The sequence below is a fragment of the Natator depressus genome, chromosome 1, assembly GCF_965152275.1.
Source record: "Natator depressus isolate rNatDep1 chromosome 1, rNatDep2.hap1, whole genome shotgun sequence".
NCBI classification, from domain to species: Eukaryota; Metazoa; Chordata; order Testudines; family Cheloniidae; genus Natator; species Natator depressus.
Window position 1 is genome coordinate 242,314,888 of NC_134234.1, and position 17,034 is coordinate 242,331,921.

The 17,034-nt window shown below is 41.7% G+C and overlaps 1 protein-coding gene across 6 annotated transcripts in view; it reads left to right on the forward strand.

Annotated features, from left to right (window-relative positions):
* DNM1L (dynamin 1 like) overlaps positions 1–17,034 on the forward strand; it is a 64,093-nt gene that overhangs the window by 32,434 nt on the left and 14,625 nt on the right. For 3 of the 6 annotated variants that reach the window (XM_074939662.1, XM_074939670.1, XM_074939679.1), the window contains 10 exons: positions 25–187; positions 2,631–2,751; positions 4,100–4,231; positions 4,777–4,983; positions 5,223–5,343; positions 6,503–6,658; positions 8,386–8,475; positions 13,411–13,503; positions 14,920–14,976; positions 16,113–16,190. In XM_074939662.1, coding sequence (XP_074795763.1) covers positions 25–187; positions 2,631–2,751; positions 4,100–4,231; positions 4,777–4,983; positions 5,223–5,343; positions 6,503–6,658; positions 8,386–8,475; positions 13,411–13,503; positions 14,920–14,976; positions 16,113–16,190 — 1,218 coding nt within the window. The remainder of the gene's footprint in view (positions 1–24; positions 188–2,630; positions 2,752–4,099; positions 4,232–4,776; positions 4,984–5,222; positions 5,344–6,502; positions 6,659–8,385; positions 8,476–13,410; positions 13,504–14,919; positions 14,977–16,112; positions 16,191–17,034) is intronic. The other 3 variants (XM_074939688.1, XM_074939696.1, XM_074939706.1) reach the window with 1 other exon arrangement.

Here is a 17,034-nt window from a genome sequence, read left to right on the forward strand (position 1 = left end):
TCTGTATTGTTTGTTTCCCTTCAGGTACCTGTGGGTGATCAGCCTAAGGACATTGAACTTCAAATCAGAGAACTAATCCTTCGATTCATTAGTAACCCAAATTCAATTATTCTGGCAGTCACAGCTGCCAACACAGACATGGCTACATCAGAGGCACTTAAAATTGCACGGGAGGTAGATCCAGATGGTAAGAAGCAAGACATACTGGCGTCTGCATTTTAGTATTTCTCTTAAAATGGATTTTCCTAGGAAAAAATAAGAATCAAATTAAAGTTTTGGAGAAAATGGTACTTGTTTTTCATACTAGTGGATTTTCTCTGGAAACAGTTGTATTTTAACAAATAACATTTTCCAGTTGTAGCTTGTGCGATTCGGAAGCTGTTAACAATGCTGAGATGAATTAGTATCTAATTAAGGGCCTGCTGGCTGCCAGGCAAGGCCAGTCCAGATCCTGTTACTCTTCTAATATGGTCCTGTAATCCACTGTTGTTTCCAAAGCAATATAATTGCATTGAAGAAGGCTGCTTTCACGAGAGTTGTTGTTGAGTATGGCCTGCTTACGTGATTACACATTTTATTCCTCCAAAATTGTGTCTTGTAGCAAGGAAAATGCATACTTCTATCGTTAGTAATTGGCTGTTGCATGTGGTTCTGTTCTAGTCTCAAAAGGGGAGAAAATGCATTTGGAAGCATTTGGAATTCCGATATTGCCCACTTCAGTGCCCTGTATTTGTCTGGCAAGTCTACTGATTTGAACTTCTTCTGAGCAGTGGATATATACTAATTTTATATTTATGTAGTGACTGATCCAAATGAGTCCTAAAGCACTCTACATACTTGCTGACTGTATTTATGTGAGAATCATTTTCACAACTGCTGAAATAGCTAAAACTATTTTATTTATTTGAAACTACAGAAGAAATATTTAGACAGTGAATGTAGTTACTCAAGTTAAAATTATCCCAAGACACCGGGATTAATGCCCTGTCACGCAGTTGTCTTACCTGCCTTGGTTTCCCCTCTTCTTCAGGGCCCAACTCCAAGTCCCCAAACAGAGTTGAAGTTCAAAACAAAATTCTTCTCCCCTCTCCCTTCCCTGTTCTGGGGTTTCGTTTATTATTAAACAAAATATATTCAATGCTTCACCCTTCTAATGTGGCTTCCCAAGTATTTTTCTCCTCAGATCGCAGTCTCTGCTTGGGCCTCTTGAGGCAAAGCCTCTCAAGGTATGTCTACACTGTGATTAAAAACCCCCATCTGGCCTGTGGCAGCTGACTTGGGTTTGTGGGGGCTGGACTAAAGGGCTGCTTAATTGAGGTGTAGACATTTGGGCTCTAGGACCCTGTGAGTTGGGAAGGTCCCAGAGCTTGTGCTGCAGCCCAAGCCTGAACTTCTACATTGCAGTAAAACAGCCCCTTAGCCTGAGCCCTGTGAGCCTAAGTCAGCTGGCATGGGCCAGATGCAAATGTCTAATTGTACTGTAGATGTACCTTAAGGGGCTCCATTTCCAGGCTCCACCTTCTTAACCCCTTTGGAGAACCTCCTCCTAGGTCTTTCCTCGAACCAGGGCTGACTGACGGGGCAACAGATTCTGCTTTTTATTTATTGCCTTGTTCATATGATCAGGCATATAACCCTAGGACTACTTTCCATAATTCCCAGCCTTAAAGGTCTGAGGCCTGTAACAGGTATGCTGGTCTGCAGCTATTATTATATTTGCATATTATTATATTTGCAAAAAGTTCTATAGGATTTTTTTAATGCCTACCAGTGGTCAGGATCTCTGATCTGTGTCCATTTGAAAGGTGGCACTTTCAATAACAGCTCAGCAACAGCTAACGGAGAGCTGAGATCCTGGCTCAGTATAGATTTGGGGACAGTACTGAATACTGAATTCTCTTCCTGCAGCACCCGGTTTGTCTACAGGAGCCTTCTATCCCAATACTTACCCAGTCAATCTCTGCTTAGTTTACCAGTTGCTATTTAAGATGTTAAGGCTCCAAGATAGTCTAAGTTTTGTTTGTTTCTGAAGCATTTCACGAAGGAAGCAAATCTAGTATACCGACACAGGTTTCTTTCCACATTTGGGTCTAGAGATGTTCGTATCCAAGTATAAAGTTCTTATTTTCCTTGAGAAACATCTGATCGTATACTTTAGAAACTGGTTAAATCTGTTTCATTGTGCACAGAAGAAAATTAATAGGTTTTTTTTCCCCTCGCCATTCATATAGTGGTGGTATTGCAAGTGTAGCCCTTGTACAACTGCAAACAAGTCAGGGCTAGCCCTAGGTATATACCAGGGCTCTCTTCTTTCAGCTCACACTTAAAACCTATAAGCTTGTGAGCCTAGTACTTCCTCGTATCTCTCACTCTAACCCCATCTCAGCTGACACAGTGCTCCTGTCACTGCTGTCAATTATCTGAATTTCCAGCCAACCCAGCAGTCAAACCTTTTTTTCTATGCAGGTTACTGGAGCCCTGTAGGGCCTAGAATCTTGCTCAAAGTTCTAGTCATCTTATTCTGACCATTGTGTTCAGCTAAGGACCTTCTTGAATACTCTAAGGCCTTACTAAACTGCTTGAGGCTGACAAACATCTTGTAAATGACAATTTTCCTGCTGTTTTGATAGGGCGAAGAACGCTTGCTGTTATCACAAAGCTGGATCTCATGGATGCTGGCACTGATGCTATGGATGTACTTATGGGAAGAGTGATTCCAGTTAAACTTGGCATAATTGGGGTAGTGAACAGGTGAGTGTAGGGCAGTGGTCTCCAACCTTTTTAGTACAAGATCACTTTTTGAATGTAAGTGCAACCCAGAAGCTACCTCAAAGAAACTGCAGAAATAACAGTATTCACACAAACCCAAACACCTTTGCCCCGCCCCTTCTCAGAGGCCCTGTCTTGCTCACAGAGGGGTTGGGAGTGTGTGAAGGGCTCTGGGCTGAGCCTGGGGTAGGGGGTTGGAGTGCAGGAGGGGGTGCAGGGTGTGGGAGGGGGTTCGGGGCTGGGGTTGGGGTGCGGGAAGGGTGTGGGCTTCAGCCAGGCGCTGCTTACCTCAGGTGAGGCATGACTAAAGCAGGCTCCCTGCCTTCCCTGGCCTTGTGCCACTCCCGGATGTGACTGGTTCCCCAGTTCCCCATTCCCGGTCAATGGGAGCTGCAGGGGTGGTGCCTGCAGGTGAGGGCAGCACGCGAAGACCTCCTCCTCCTGCCCATCCCCCCAGAAGCTGCTGCTGGACATGCCGGCCACTTCCAGAAGCAGTGTGGGGCCAGGACAGGCAGGGAGCCTGCCTTAGCCCCGCTGCGCTGCCGGGCTCTTAGCGGCTGATCTCCCGGTTTGGCTGCAGGACGGTTGGCAACGCTATCGCGATTGACTGGTCAATTGCAGAGCCTTTGACAGTGGATCTCAGTCTCAATGACTGAGGCTGAGATCCACTGTCAGAGGCTCCACGATCAACCAGTCGGTGACTACTGTAGAGGATGGCAATTAATGTGTTCTTTTGAAAGCTGGATCTTTCCTTAATACGAAGGAATGCTTTGGTTTCTTAAGCATATGGGTGTGGGATTTAGAGACAATAAGAGCATCTGTATTTAATTACAGAAAGAAATAAGCAGTGGGTGGCTTAGTTTCAAAATGTTGGCTGCTGTGTGGGTACCTGGATTCAGGAGCTTACTCTTCTTCCCATCTGCTTTACCCCTCACATCTTCCATGTGAGAGCTGATACCACTTTGATGTGGAGGCTGCATGCTTAGTCTACTGGGGATGGCTACTGCCCATACTGCTTTCCTACTTACTGTACAACACCAACCAGTCAGTCCATGGAGTAACGTTTCTAGTACCTTCAAAAGAGGTGACATGTCTTCATCCCTAGCACCGAACTATCATCTTTTTTACTGTCAGAGGAAAATGTTGACCAAACTTTGGGTAAACGTGGTTAGTGAAAGAGAGAAAATGGTTGGGGAAATGGGTTAAGAATGAAGTCAAAAATGGCAGATGTTCTGATGACTTAAGGATGACACTGTCAAGAAAAGTGGAAGCATGAATAAAATAATTGCACCTTACATTTATTAACTAATAGTTCTCTTTTTTACTCTAGGAGTCAATTAGATATTAACAATAAGAAGAATGTAGCTGATTCTATCCGTGATGAATATGCTTTTCTTCAAAAGAAGTATCCATCTCTAGCCAACCGAAATGGAACCAAGTATCTCGCTAGGACACTTAACAGGTACCACAGATTAGAATCATAGAATATCAGGGTTGGAAGGGACCTCAGGAGGTCATCTAGTCCAACTCCCTGCTCAAAGCAGGACCAATCCCTAGTTTTTGCCCCAGATCCCTAAATGGCCCCCTCAAGGATTGAACTCACCACTCTGGGTTTAGCAGGCCAATGCTCAAACCACTGAGCTATCCCTCCCCCCCAATGATTAATTGTCATGCAAAATGCAAAAAGTAAATGACAAATAAAAAGATCTAAAAAATAAGTGTGGTGGTAACACACACAATGTTTTAAAAATTATTTTTATCTTCAGCATCCCTTAAGTACTACTGCTGTACAGTGAAACATTAGGATGTCTCCCTTTGAAATTTGAAACAAAATTTAGTATCTGTGGTTACTGTACTCTTCCTTAGCAAATATCATCTTTTTGTTCTACAAGAAGATATTTGTTTAATCATAATTGTTTATATTTTAAGTTGTGCTGGAGATAACGAAGTTTGAAGAGGATTTCTTCCCTTTTCTAACAGAGGAATTTATACTTTCTCTATTTTTAGGTTACTAATGCATCATATCAGAGATTGCTTGCCAGAACTGAAAACCAGAATAAATGTGTTAGCCGCGCAATATCAGTCTCTGCTGAACAGCTACGGGGAACCCGTAGAGGACAAGAGTGCCACTTTATTGCAGCTGATTACCAAGTTTGCCACTGAATATTGCAACACCATTGAAGGAACTGCAAAATATATAGAAACTTCTGAACTGTAAGTATAATTGTTTATTTATAGAATCTAGATTGTGATAATTGGCATGAAACACTGGATCACATTACTTTAAAACGACAGTAGTAGTAGTAAAAGCAAATCATAATATATTTAAAGATTTTACACTCTGATAATGTTAACTTTAAAATATTCAGTGTGTTTAGGCATAGAAAAACCTTTCAGTTAATATTTTCTCCTCTTCCTCATTTGTAACCTCAATCTTAATTTTATTTTTTCAGATGTGGCGGAGCTAGAATCTGCTATATTTTTCATGAGACATTTGGACGAACTTTAGAATCTGTTGATCCACTAGGTGGCCTTAACACTATAGATATTTTGACTGCTATTAGAAATGCTACAGTGAGTATTATCTTAGGTTTCCTAAGGTTTTTGCTTGTTGGATTTATAATGGGATTTTAAAAAATCTTGTTTTGATTCATGTCTGTTGTGTTATGAAATTAAGGTTGTGCTTAAAGCAGGAATTCTTTATTTTGTGTGAAGAAAACAATATATCCTCCCCACATTTTCTGAGACCATACAAGTTAAATTAATTTTTACTGAAATTAATTAAAACCAGGTCCTTCAAGAAATGTAAAGGTGTCAGTTTTTTCTTGGTCTCAAGTAATCTTAACAGTGGAATAACACATGCACTTCAAACTTTCCTAATAGTTACAAAAATAATCAGTCTTGTACATACTTTATAAAGCAAAGAAACTAGACTGGAATTAAGATCAGATTAATGATTGGATCTCTCATGACTATGATTATTTAGGCTACAGACAGGTTCAGGTCAACAACACAAGCAACTCTTGAGTGGGGCCATTGTGGCATCAGAGGTAACTCAACCACTCACCACCTTTACTCTACAGCTAATTTGCATGCAGCAATTCTGTGGGGAAGACTGGACGACATCTGTCAAGAGTTTTCACTGATAGAATATTTGATACAACGGACACTGGTCTTTAAAGGTTCAATGGTCACATAATAGCTTTGACATCCCCAAATACTTGAAAGGCGCCCCGTAGCAACTCCTTTACCAGAGGAACTGAGGTATGAGCGCAGGGAAGAGACGTTAAAGCACAGAGATGTTGGGACTTGGGGACTGGGTTCTCCTTGCTTCCCCCTTCATAGTACAATTCTCACTAATCTACCCTCTGAACCTATAAATCAACTGCAGATTGAGGGCCAAATTCATCATTGGATGTTTTTTGTGCAGCGTTTGTGTACTAGTGAGCTTCTCTTTTAAAGTGAAAATGGGTTTATATTGCTTTGGATACTTATAACATCTTCCCTGTGCTGTTTTGGGGTTATTCTGTTTTTTTTTTTAAACCCTTAGGTTACTGGTACATACTCTCAACCTTACCTTCAGCTGAACATAATATTTTGTTGTGGGAATAACATGATTTAATTTGGGGATTCATCAACTAATGCCCCTTTAGGGTTCGTGGAGCACCTAGCACACTTTGGATGCTATTATCATACAAAAAAGATCTGCCCTTTTCTTCCCTTTTTCGACTAGGGTCCCCGACCTGCCTTGTTCGTGCCTGAGGTTTCATTTGAATTGTTGGTGAAGAGGCAAATCAAACGTTTAGAGGAACCCAGCTTGCGCTGTGTGGAGCTGGTTCATGAGGAAATGCAGAGGATTATCCAACATTGTAGCAATTACAGTACACAGGTAAAAGCAGAAGTTGACTACTAAGTTTAGAAATGTGTACAGGTATTTTTTAGAAATATCATAAACTCTTAAGATCTGGCTTCAGTGCATTGCGACTTGTCTAACAGTATTGAGCAACCTCTTTTATGGTAAAAATTCAGTATCCACATTATATACCCCCCCCAAAAAAAAAAGTCAGAGTTACTCTGTCAGTGTACATAAAAATCATTCGTGAACTTGTGTAAACAGCCTTGTGAAAGTGTATTCTCTGGGAAATGTGCAAAGGATCTTATTCATAGGGTCAGACTGTCACGGTGGAAGGTATTCATTGTTGGCCTAATAAGGCACTAATGGATTTGGGCATAAGGTTCAGATGCTCTAGTTTTGATAGAAGAGATGCAGATACAGTACTATTATTGAATGCCAAAAGTTAATACAATGGTTGAGATTGTTTAGACTGTGATTTTAAATGGGGTGGTCTGAAAATTCAAAGTTGTCATTCCCCACACTAGACAGAATTCTGTATTCTTGTAGCCTTGCAAACATTGATTCTCAGGTTTTGCAGTCCTCATGAAAATGCCGTTCTCATCTCACTGATTGCTCAGAATGAGCATAGCTTTTATCTTCTTTCCCTCCACATATATCTATGCTGAATGTGTTGAAGAAACTTTATTGGAAAACTTTACTGTGTTGCTTTCAAAGACTCTCTTATTCCCTTAGAAAAAAGTTTAAATGGTTAGCAATGTGTAAGACACTTCCTGTTGTCAGTATTTTGTTGTCTGTTAATAAAGTGTAATGAAGTAAGTTAATTACACTTTTGAATAATTTATTAAGCAACGAATTGCTGATGGCAGGGTTTACAGCAGATCACTAGAAACTCATGCTGTTGTGGCTTCAGAAAAATCTCCTGCTTACTAGGTCTCTTAACCTTGATAGGTTAGCCGATGTGTTGAAATTTCTCATATTCTGAATTAACACAACATGAGGGAAGGGCTGAGACTTGCAGGAAAGTGCCTAATTAAGAATAACTATTCTTCCTCCCTCTTTCATTGTGGCTTATGAGAGAAGGCACAGCAGATTTGTATGGGAGATAGGAAGGAACTTGGAGGCACAATCAGTTCAGTGGTAGGAATCAGTGTATTATTTTTGGATGAGGCATAAGCGAGGTCCAAACTACTGTGCATGTGGCTATAGAAGATCTCCTCACAGCGCTATTCATTAATGGAAGTGTTAACCCCAGCATCTTGGTATGTCCTGGTTGGGTGCTTTATTCTGACTGTCTACGTTTCTCACCAATTTTAATTGGATACTGTAAACTCTGGTAACTTCAGCATCTCCAAATTGTCTGCATGTAACACTGATTTAAATTTACATTGCGGGAGACTTTCAAACACACATTGTAGTTAGGTGACTGCCATTTTTGTCTTTGAAAATCTCCCCCAAGTGTGCCTAGTGGGACAACAAAATCAAGCTGTAGCTACAAAAATTATAAACGATAGTAGCGCATTCCCTGCTGTTAACTCTTATTGCTCACTGACTCAGTATTAACCCTGCTTTTGATTGAAATCAACAAGAACTGTAATCGCAATTCCAACTTTAAGGGCAATTTAAGTTGTTGGGTTTAGTGTATGAGTTCTGGGTGGTGTTGGTGGCCAGTAATATAAAGGGGGTCAGACTAGATGATCTGGTGGTCACTTCTGGCATTAGACTTTAACTCTGTTACATTGCTTTTCCTCCTTGTATTCTAGGAATTGCTGAGGTTTCCCAAACTACATGATGCCATAGTTGAAGTAGTGACCTGTCTTCTGCGTAAGAGGCTACCTGTTACAAATGAAATGGTAATTAGTGGTGTTACTTACCACCTTGTATTCCAGTCCTGCTTGCTAGCAAACCATTGTTTCTGTTGGTGGTGTCCTTTCTTAGTGCTTTTGTTTACCATATAATCTTAGTTTCAAAAACATTACACTAAACCAAAATTTTCAAAAATAGAAGCTAAATCCATATTTAGGCACCTAACTTTAGGCTCCTGATTTTGAATACCTTGGCCTAATTTAAAAAAAAATCCCCCTCCCCTCCAAAAAAAGTTTTACCTAGAATTCACATTTTAAACCTCTTAGCCTTCTCTTATATTTTCTTGCTAACATGGAAGCTGTGCTTTATCAGACTCAGAGATGCACAAAAATACGTTACTAAACTTCACTTCACTTCACTTCATAGTTGATTAGTATGCAGACACTGACGCTGCTGCTGTGGAGTGCTAATATAGCATGTACCACCATACATCTGATAGAGAAATGAAAATTCACTTTCTAGCTTCAAACAAGTCAGTGCTTGGAGAGTGTTAATGTTAAAGACTGGTTTCTTTTTGAGATTTTAAAGCAGTTTTTGGTCTAAGAGGAGGGTATTTAAGTCAGTGTAGTTAGCTATGTATGTCGAATGGCATCAGGGTCTCTGTTTCTCTTCCTTGCTGCTTTTTTGTAATTTTTTCTGAAGAAACATCAAGAAGTATAGCTTGAGGTAGGAAGGAGAAGGGAGAAGCAGAATCAAAGCAATTGAATGAGAAATTGAAGTAGTAATTGCTGTCTGAGTCAGTGTACTGTTTGACCAATACAAAGCTCCAGTGTCTAAACTTCTATTCTCTTCATAGACTCCTAGAATATCAGGGTTGGAAGGGGCCTCAGCAGGTCATCTAGTCCAACCCCCTGCTCAAAGCAGGACCAATCCCCAATTAAATCATCCCAGCCAGGGCTTTGTCAAGCCTGACCTTAAAAACCTCAAAGGAAGGAGATTTCACCACCTCCCTAGGTAACGCATTCCAGTGCTTTGCCACCCTCCTAGTGAAAGTTTTTCCTAATATCCAACCTAAATCTCCCCCACTGCAACTTGAGACCATTACTCCTTGTTCTGTCATCTGCTACCACTGAGAACAGTCTAGAGCCATCCTATTTGGAACCCCCTTTCAGGTAGTTGAAAACAGCTATCATATCCCCCCTCATCCTTCTCTTCTGCAGACTAAACAATCCCAGTTCCCTCAGCCTCTCCTCATAAGTCATGTGTTCCAGTCCCCTAATCATTTTTGTTGCCCTCCTCTGGACTCTTTCCAATTTTTCCACATCCTCCTTGTAGTGTGGGGCCCAAAACGGGACACAGTACTCCAGATGAGGCCTCACCAATGTCGAATAGAGGGGAACGATCACGTCCCTCGATCTGTTGGCAGTGCCCCTACTTATACAGCCCAAAATGCCGTTAGCCTTCTTGGCAACAAGGGCACACTGTTGACTCATATCCAGCTTCTCGTCCACTGTAACACCACGTCCTTTTCTGCAGAACTGCTGCCGAGCGATTCAGTCCCTAGTCTGTAGCGGTGCATGGGATTCTTCTGTCCTAAGTGCAGGACTCTGCACTCCTCCTTGTTGAACCTCATCAGATTTCTTTTGGCACAATCCTCCAATTTGCCTACGTCCCTCTGTATCCTATCCCTACCCTCCAGCATATCTACCACTCCTCCCAGTTTAGTGTCATCTGCAAACTTGCTGAGGGTGCAGTCCACGCCATCCTCCAGATCATTAATGAAGATGTTGAACAAAACCAGCCCCAGGACAGACCCTTGGGGCACTCCACTTGATACCGGCTGCCAACTAGACATGAAGCCATTGATCACTACCTGTTGAGCCCAACAATCTAGCCAGCTTTCTGTCCACCTTATAGTCCATTCATCCAGCCCATACTACTTTAACTTGCTGGCAAGAATACTGTGGGAGACCGTGTCAGAAGCTTTGCTAAAGTCAAGGAATAACACATCCACTGCTTTCCCCTCATCCACAGAGCCAGTTATCTCGTCATAGAAGGCAATTAGATTAGTCAGGCATGACTTGCCCTTGGTGAATCCATGCCGACTGTTCCTGATCGCTTTCCTCTCCTCAAAGTGCTTCAGAATTGATTCCTTGAGGACCTGCTCCATGATTTTTCCAGGGACTGAGGTGAGGCTGACTGGCCTATAGTTCCCCGGATCCTCCTCCTTCCCTTTTTTAAAGATGGGCACTACCTTAGCCTTTTTCCAGTCGTCTGGGACCTCCCCCGATCGCCATGAGTTTCCGAGAGAATGGCCAATGGCTCTGCAATTACAACTGACAACTCCTTTAGCACCCTCAGATGCAGTGCATCCGGCCCCATGGACTTGTGCTCGTCCAGCTTTTCTAAATAGTCCCGAACCACTTCTTTCTCCACAGAGGGCTGGTCACCTCCTCCCCATGCTGTGCTGCCCAGTGCAGCAGTCTGGGAGCTAACCTTGTTCGTGAAGACAGAGGCAAAAAAAGCATTGAGTACATTAGCTTTTTCCACTTCCTCTGTCACTAGGTTGCCTCCCTCATTCAGTAAGGGGCCCACACTTTCCTTGACTTTCTTCTTGTTGCTAACATACCTGAAGAAACCCTTCTTGTTACTCTTAACATTTCTTGCTAGCTGCAACTCCGGGTGTGATTTGGCCTTCCTGATTTCACTCCTGCATGCCTGAGCAATATTTTTATACTCCTTCCTGGTCATTTGTCCAATCTTCCAGTTCTTGTAAGCTTCTTTTTTGCTCTTGACATAGCCACAGCAGTTGTCTTATTTTCCTGTTCCTAAAAGTGAGCAGAAATATGTCCGTTCTGCAGGGAGTGGTCTCCTTTACTGAATTATAGTGTCAAAGCTAAATGTGGTACTATGCTGTTACAAATAACTGTTTTATCATTTATACAAATCTAACTAGGTGTTTGGGTAATTCAGCTCTAAATAAATGTTAGGAATTGACAGACATTTTTGTGCTAAAGACAGCCTTTTAAATCTTATTCTCTTGTACAACTATGTGTTCCCTCTTCTTATTGATTTACAGAATTGTATAAATGTTTGTTGTTAATAATTGGAATTATTAATATTGATATGGGAAATCACCAAACACGAATTTAATCATAAATTCCTTTATTAATTCCACAGGCCAAATAATATTTATTCAGTTGCTCTAAACATGTCTAACAGCCTAACAATAAGCAGTTACTACATCCAATACAGTAACAATATTTATAAACTTGTGATCAGGATACTTACAAATAGGCTACACCTAGGGATGACCGTCACAGTCTGGTATGCTCCAGCATGATCAGGTAGGGTCTAACAAAGAACCCCCAGATTCATGGCCGCCTTTATACCCTCCAGCTAATTTGCTAGCTTTAGCAAAAACCTAGTTTGAAGCAGTTTCTCCTTGCTACTTTCCATCCTTCAAGGTCTCCCCCGTCTCCCCCGCCCCATCCTTTCTGGCACAGCAGAACAGTGGGAAGGTGTGGGTTTGTTTCTTTTGAGACAATTTCCCTTTGTCTTGTTACTGCAGCACTTTTACTCTATTTGTTACTTTTCAAACCATACGTCCTTTCCTAACACTACTTATTCTCATGGCCTTCACTTACTTGCTGATTGGGGCCCTTTCCCTACTGGCACAAACTAAAGTGAATGGTATTTTGTTAACCAAACTTAGGCTAACTAATTGTGTTTTTATTATCCTACGATAAATGTAAAAGATAATGCTTGGGTTGGCTTGGATTCGATTTTGTAATTTCATTTCATTGTTTAAACCTAAATGTAATGGCAGTTTTGACTGATCAAGCTTCATAATAAAGAGTGACGTAGTCAGTGCTAATGTACAAAACCCTGTTGGGCTGTTGCGCCACTGGATGGCATCAGCAATTCTGGGGCAGTCTCTCAGGTTACTGGTTCAAATGTGGCGCAGATTGCATGTGATTGAAAGTTCCTATGTGGCAGCTCTTAGGTGGACAGTATGAAATGAGCTGGGACTTAGTCCAATTCCTAGTGGGCAGATGTCTGCCTGAAAGTGCCATCAAGAGTGCCAGTTTATGGGGCGCAGGGGATTCAATACAGGGAAAAGATTAAATATGTCATGCTCCGTGTTCCCTCTAATTTTTCCCACCCATGTGCGGAATGAATTTTATTATGTGCAGCAATATGGAGGTGATGTGTGGGAGGGGGCTCCGGCTGGGGGGTGGGGCCGGGGATGAGGGGCTCAGGGCTGGGGCAGATGGTTGGGGTACAGGGGTGTGAGGGCTCTGGCTAGGGGTGGGGGCTCTGGGGTGGGGCCGGGGATGAGGAGCTTAAGGCTGGGGCAGAGGATTGGGGTGAGGGCTCTAGGATGGGGCTGGGAATGAGAGGTTTGGGGTGCAGGAGGGTGCTCAGGGGTTATGGTGGGGAGAGAGGACCCCCCCTCAAGCGCTCTCTCCCCACTGTAGCAACTCTGGGGTTGAGGCTGCAGGATAGGTGCCCTGACCCCAGCAGGCCTTGGCTGGGGGAGGGCTGCCCCGGCCGCGCCAGGGACCGGGACTCCCAGCCCACACTGCAGCAGAGCTGGGTCCCGGGGTGGGGCGCCATGGCAGGTTGGGGGCCAGGCTAGGCGGGAGCTGGGACGGGGCGCCCCTTCCCCAACTGTGGCAGGTCCCCAGGAGGGTTCCTTGAGCACCTGTGTGGTGCTAAATACGCTGCTGCACGGCCGCGCAGCTTACAGGGAACTTAGGTTATGATGGATGAATTACCTTCTTGCCCGAAGAATTTGTCCTTTTGGGTCAGAAATGAAATGCAACCGCAGAGCAGCGTGGGCAAAGCCTGTGCTGTGGGTGTTTATACAGTACTGTGGATAATTAGACTGCAGTTTCTAGGGTTGCCAGTCCAACATGGTTTCCTAGCAGTAAATTAATTCATAAAATCTTAACTATGAATGACTTTTCTCCCTGTAGGTTCATAATTTGGTGGCCATTGAGTTAGCTTATATCAACACTAAACACCCAGACTTCGCTGATGCCTGTGGGCTAATAAACAACAACATAGAGGTAAGGAAAACAGCCTTCTAAGCGATGCACTGATTATTTAGAGGGGACTTAAGTTGAACCTTTTTTTTTTTTTTTTTTAAATCTGAGCATAAACTGACCTGTGCCTTTATATACTTGGTGTGAAACCCTTTATGATTACAGCCCATAAATATAAACTTAAGACCATTGCTTATATGTTCCCGTGGAGCATTTTGTCAAGGCATCGCTTATTCTTTCTTAAAACAGCGTGTTTTTAAAATATGCAAAGCAAAATGAACTCTGATAATACATTGTAAATACTAATTCCACGTGTTTCAAAACAAAACTGACTGACAAGACGCAAACTGCACAGAACACAGACCAATACTAACTAATGTACATTGTTTAGCACAAGTGATTGGCATTTTTCTCCCCTAAATATCTCTCTCTTTCTGAGAGAGAAAATAGCCTTATAGATGTTGAGAACTGACCACTTCTCCCTACCCTAACATTCATTTCTTCTCTTACTTCTCCAATCGCATTTCTCACCGACCATTGACTTCTTATAGTCTTATCTTGTCTTTTACGTTTTGATGCTCTTTATTATTTATTTTGTGTTATATAAATGGTAAGCTGGTTTGGGGGCAAGTCTTTTACCTATGGCCCCAATTCTGCAATCAGATTTGCGCAGGTGGACTCCCATTGACTTAGTGTGGGAACAAAGTCTGTCTGTGATGATCCGATTGCAGGAATGAGGACTCTGTAAGTGCATGTAAACTTCTATGGCATCTTATACAAATTCTGAATAGCCTACAATACCCCCTTTTCTAACATTTTCCTAAAAGAAATACTGGGTCTGAAATCTTTTGTTTTTTCTAAGTTTGTAATGTTTTGTCCTTACTAGTGAGAGATCTATTCTTAATCACCAGAAAAGTCCAATCTTTCCCCTTATTCATCTTGACTTGCTTCAACTGCTACTTTGTTGTTCTATAGCTAGTGCAAGTTCTCTCCTTTTCCCGCCGTCTTTTGGACCAGTAATTATCAACCTGACCATGCTGCTCTAGTAGTCAGTTCTTTATGGATATTATTTCATAAACACACTTCTTAATGAAGACTATAGGGAATCCATCCTGATCCAAGCTGTATCTTGGTTTTTAAGGGCTGTGGCTTAGAAGCTCAGTTTCTTGAGTGTACTGCAAAGGTCTGTGCCTTGAATACTTTGTTCAGTTCACATTTTATATTCCACGTTAGATCTGGCCACTTAATCCTTCAAAACTGTCTTGTCCACCTAACAGGCTTTGATTTAAAACATCATAGTGTGGGATACAAGCTACTTTGTGATAAATATGAGACATGTTGCTAGCATCAATCTCTACAATTTACGTGCTTATCCCTGAAGCAATAAAGCTTGACACAGAGTGATAGATAATCAAGGTTTTTGCTGGCTTTTTTTTAAAGGAGCAAAGGCGTAACAGGTTAGCCCGAGAATTGCCGCCTTCTGTGCCACGAGACAAGGTGAGTGAATATTGATTTAAAAAAAAAAAGTTGTTTAATGCACCATGTTTGATCCAAAGCATGAGAACTGTATTATACACTTATGGTGCATGAGCATCTTGTTAAGTAGGTGAGATTTAATGTGTTTGCAAGTGTTAAAGAAAAAGTGGGTCATAACTTGTATGCTTAAATGTAACTTGAGAGACAATCTGGAGATTTTAATCCGTCTCTATGGTGTAGTGGTGGTGGTTTTTTTTTTTTAAAGAGATCTGAAAGCCACCATGATGATTCAAACTCTTAAAGCCACTTCTAGAGCTACAGCTGAGAATGCAGCATTTTATTCTCTGGAAGAAGAAAATTAACCTGTAGCATGAGTTTATTCTCAGGTTTAGACATAGATCCTATCTGTTCAATTTCAACCTTTTGACCAGTACTATTACGTTACTGCTCTTTCAGCTGTATCCATCAGCTCATTCAGGTTTGCAAGGCTCTAAGAATAAGTTGAGTAATTGGTACACATGAGGCAGCACTAAGTGACATAGAAAAGTGCCCTTAGTTGTTCAAATGGGCAGTCTGTCATTATTTTACAGTATTTCATGCACTCTGTTTGAAATTATTATAAGCCCAGATTGGTGCAAAACATCTTTTTTCATGAGTCTCCAAAATACTGTTTAAGCTTTGCAGGAATTGTTGCAATTTGTAATGTAAAAAACAGTTAATGAACCAAACTTTAAAAAAGTGAGAGAAGCTTTGAAAATATATCCAGTATTAGTTTATAGGATCAACCTAGGATCTGTGTGAACCAGTTGGGAATGTTAAGCAGCAGTACAGAGCTTGCTTTGAATGCTGTTTGATCATGCCCGTTACATCATGCTTTTCTCCGATTTCATTGTACAGTCAAATTTAAATCTGCAACATGGGAATTGGCGATGGTTTTGAGGCCAAACAAGCCAGAGGTGTTTAATTTTTAATTGGCTGCTTTTTAAGGCCTTTGGGATTCTTCTCCTGTTCATGCGGGGCTGCTTGTAAATCTACAAGTTAAAAATGTCTTTCTGGCTAGCTAAAGATGTTAGTAGAGAACAATGCATGAATGTATTAGGCATATTCAGTGTCTGCCCTTAGTTGATTTTTTTTTCTGCATTTCTTACCTTCTTTAGTCTACTAAACCTGCAGGTGCATTGACATCTGCCTCCCAGGAGACCTCTACTGCTGCTTCTGCTGAGGCTGATGGCAAGGTCTGTCCTGATTCTTCCTATTAGCACTGCATGCTCATTCCTGTTGTGGTGCACCTTGGATAGTACAAAAAGTAGTTCACATGCATTGTGTTTTGTCATTGACACCGTGTCCTCTGGGTCTGTCGGATCATGTGTCCTGTAGTGCTGAGGTTGCCTAGCATTAGTCACATTCATTAGATTGTACAGGGCAGGTAATGTGTGAGGTACACTTGGATAGAAATTTCATTGCTTTCAGTATCTGTGTATTTGTTTGCAGTGAATTGTGGTGCGAATGTGCAGAGCCATAATTTGCAGGAAATTGTTTCACCAAAATAGTCTATTCAACTACCATACTGTAATCCAACATTTTAAGCATGTTTGTCAAATTACGTGTTTTAATATGTCTTAACGTTTAATGGAAGAAAGAAGATAAAATAAAAATGTGAGTCTCCTGCTGCCTTCAGGGAATCTCTAGGCTCTGTTCTAACTGAACCCCCTTTTTGTCATCTTAAAAATAATCCCTGCTAACCAATTTATTTGTATCTGTACAATACATCCTGCAATGGCTCTTTAACATTTCTGCTCCAGTGTTCTGCCTGTTTTATTAAATTCACAGCACACTTGTGTGAAAAGCCTTTTTTTTCTAGTCATCTTTATTTTACAGGCAGAAACATTTGCTGCTGAATATTTATATCACAGGAGCACCTAGAGGCTTCATGCCCCATTGTGCTAGGTGATGCATGTATATATGCAAAGACATTGTCGTGTCTTGTCCTCTTCCTCCCCCCCCACCCCCCACCACTCCGCTGATTAAGGAGTTAGAACCTAAAATAAATTCTAGTTGAAACTGGAGTTTTATCTGTAT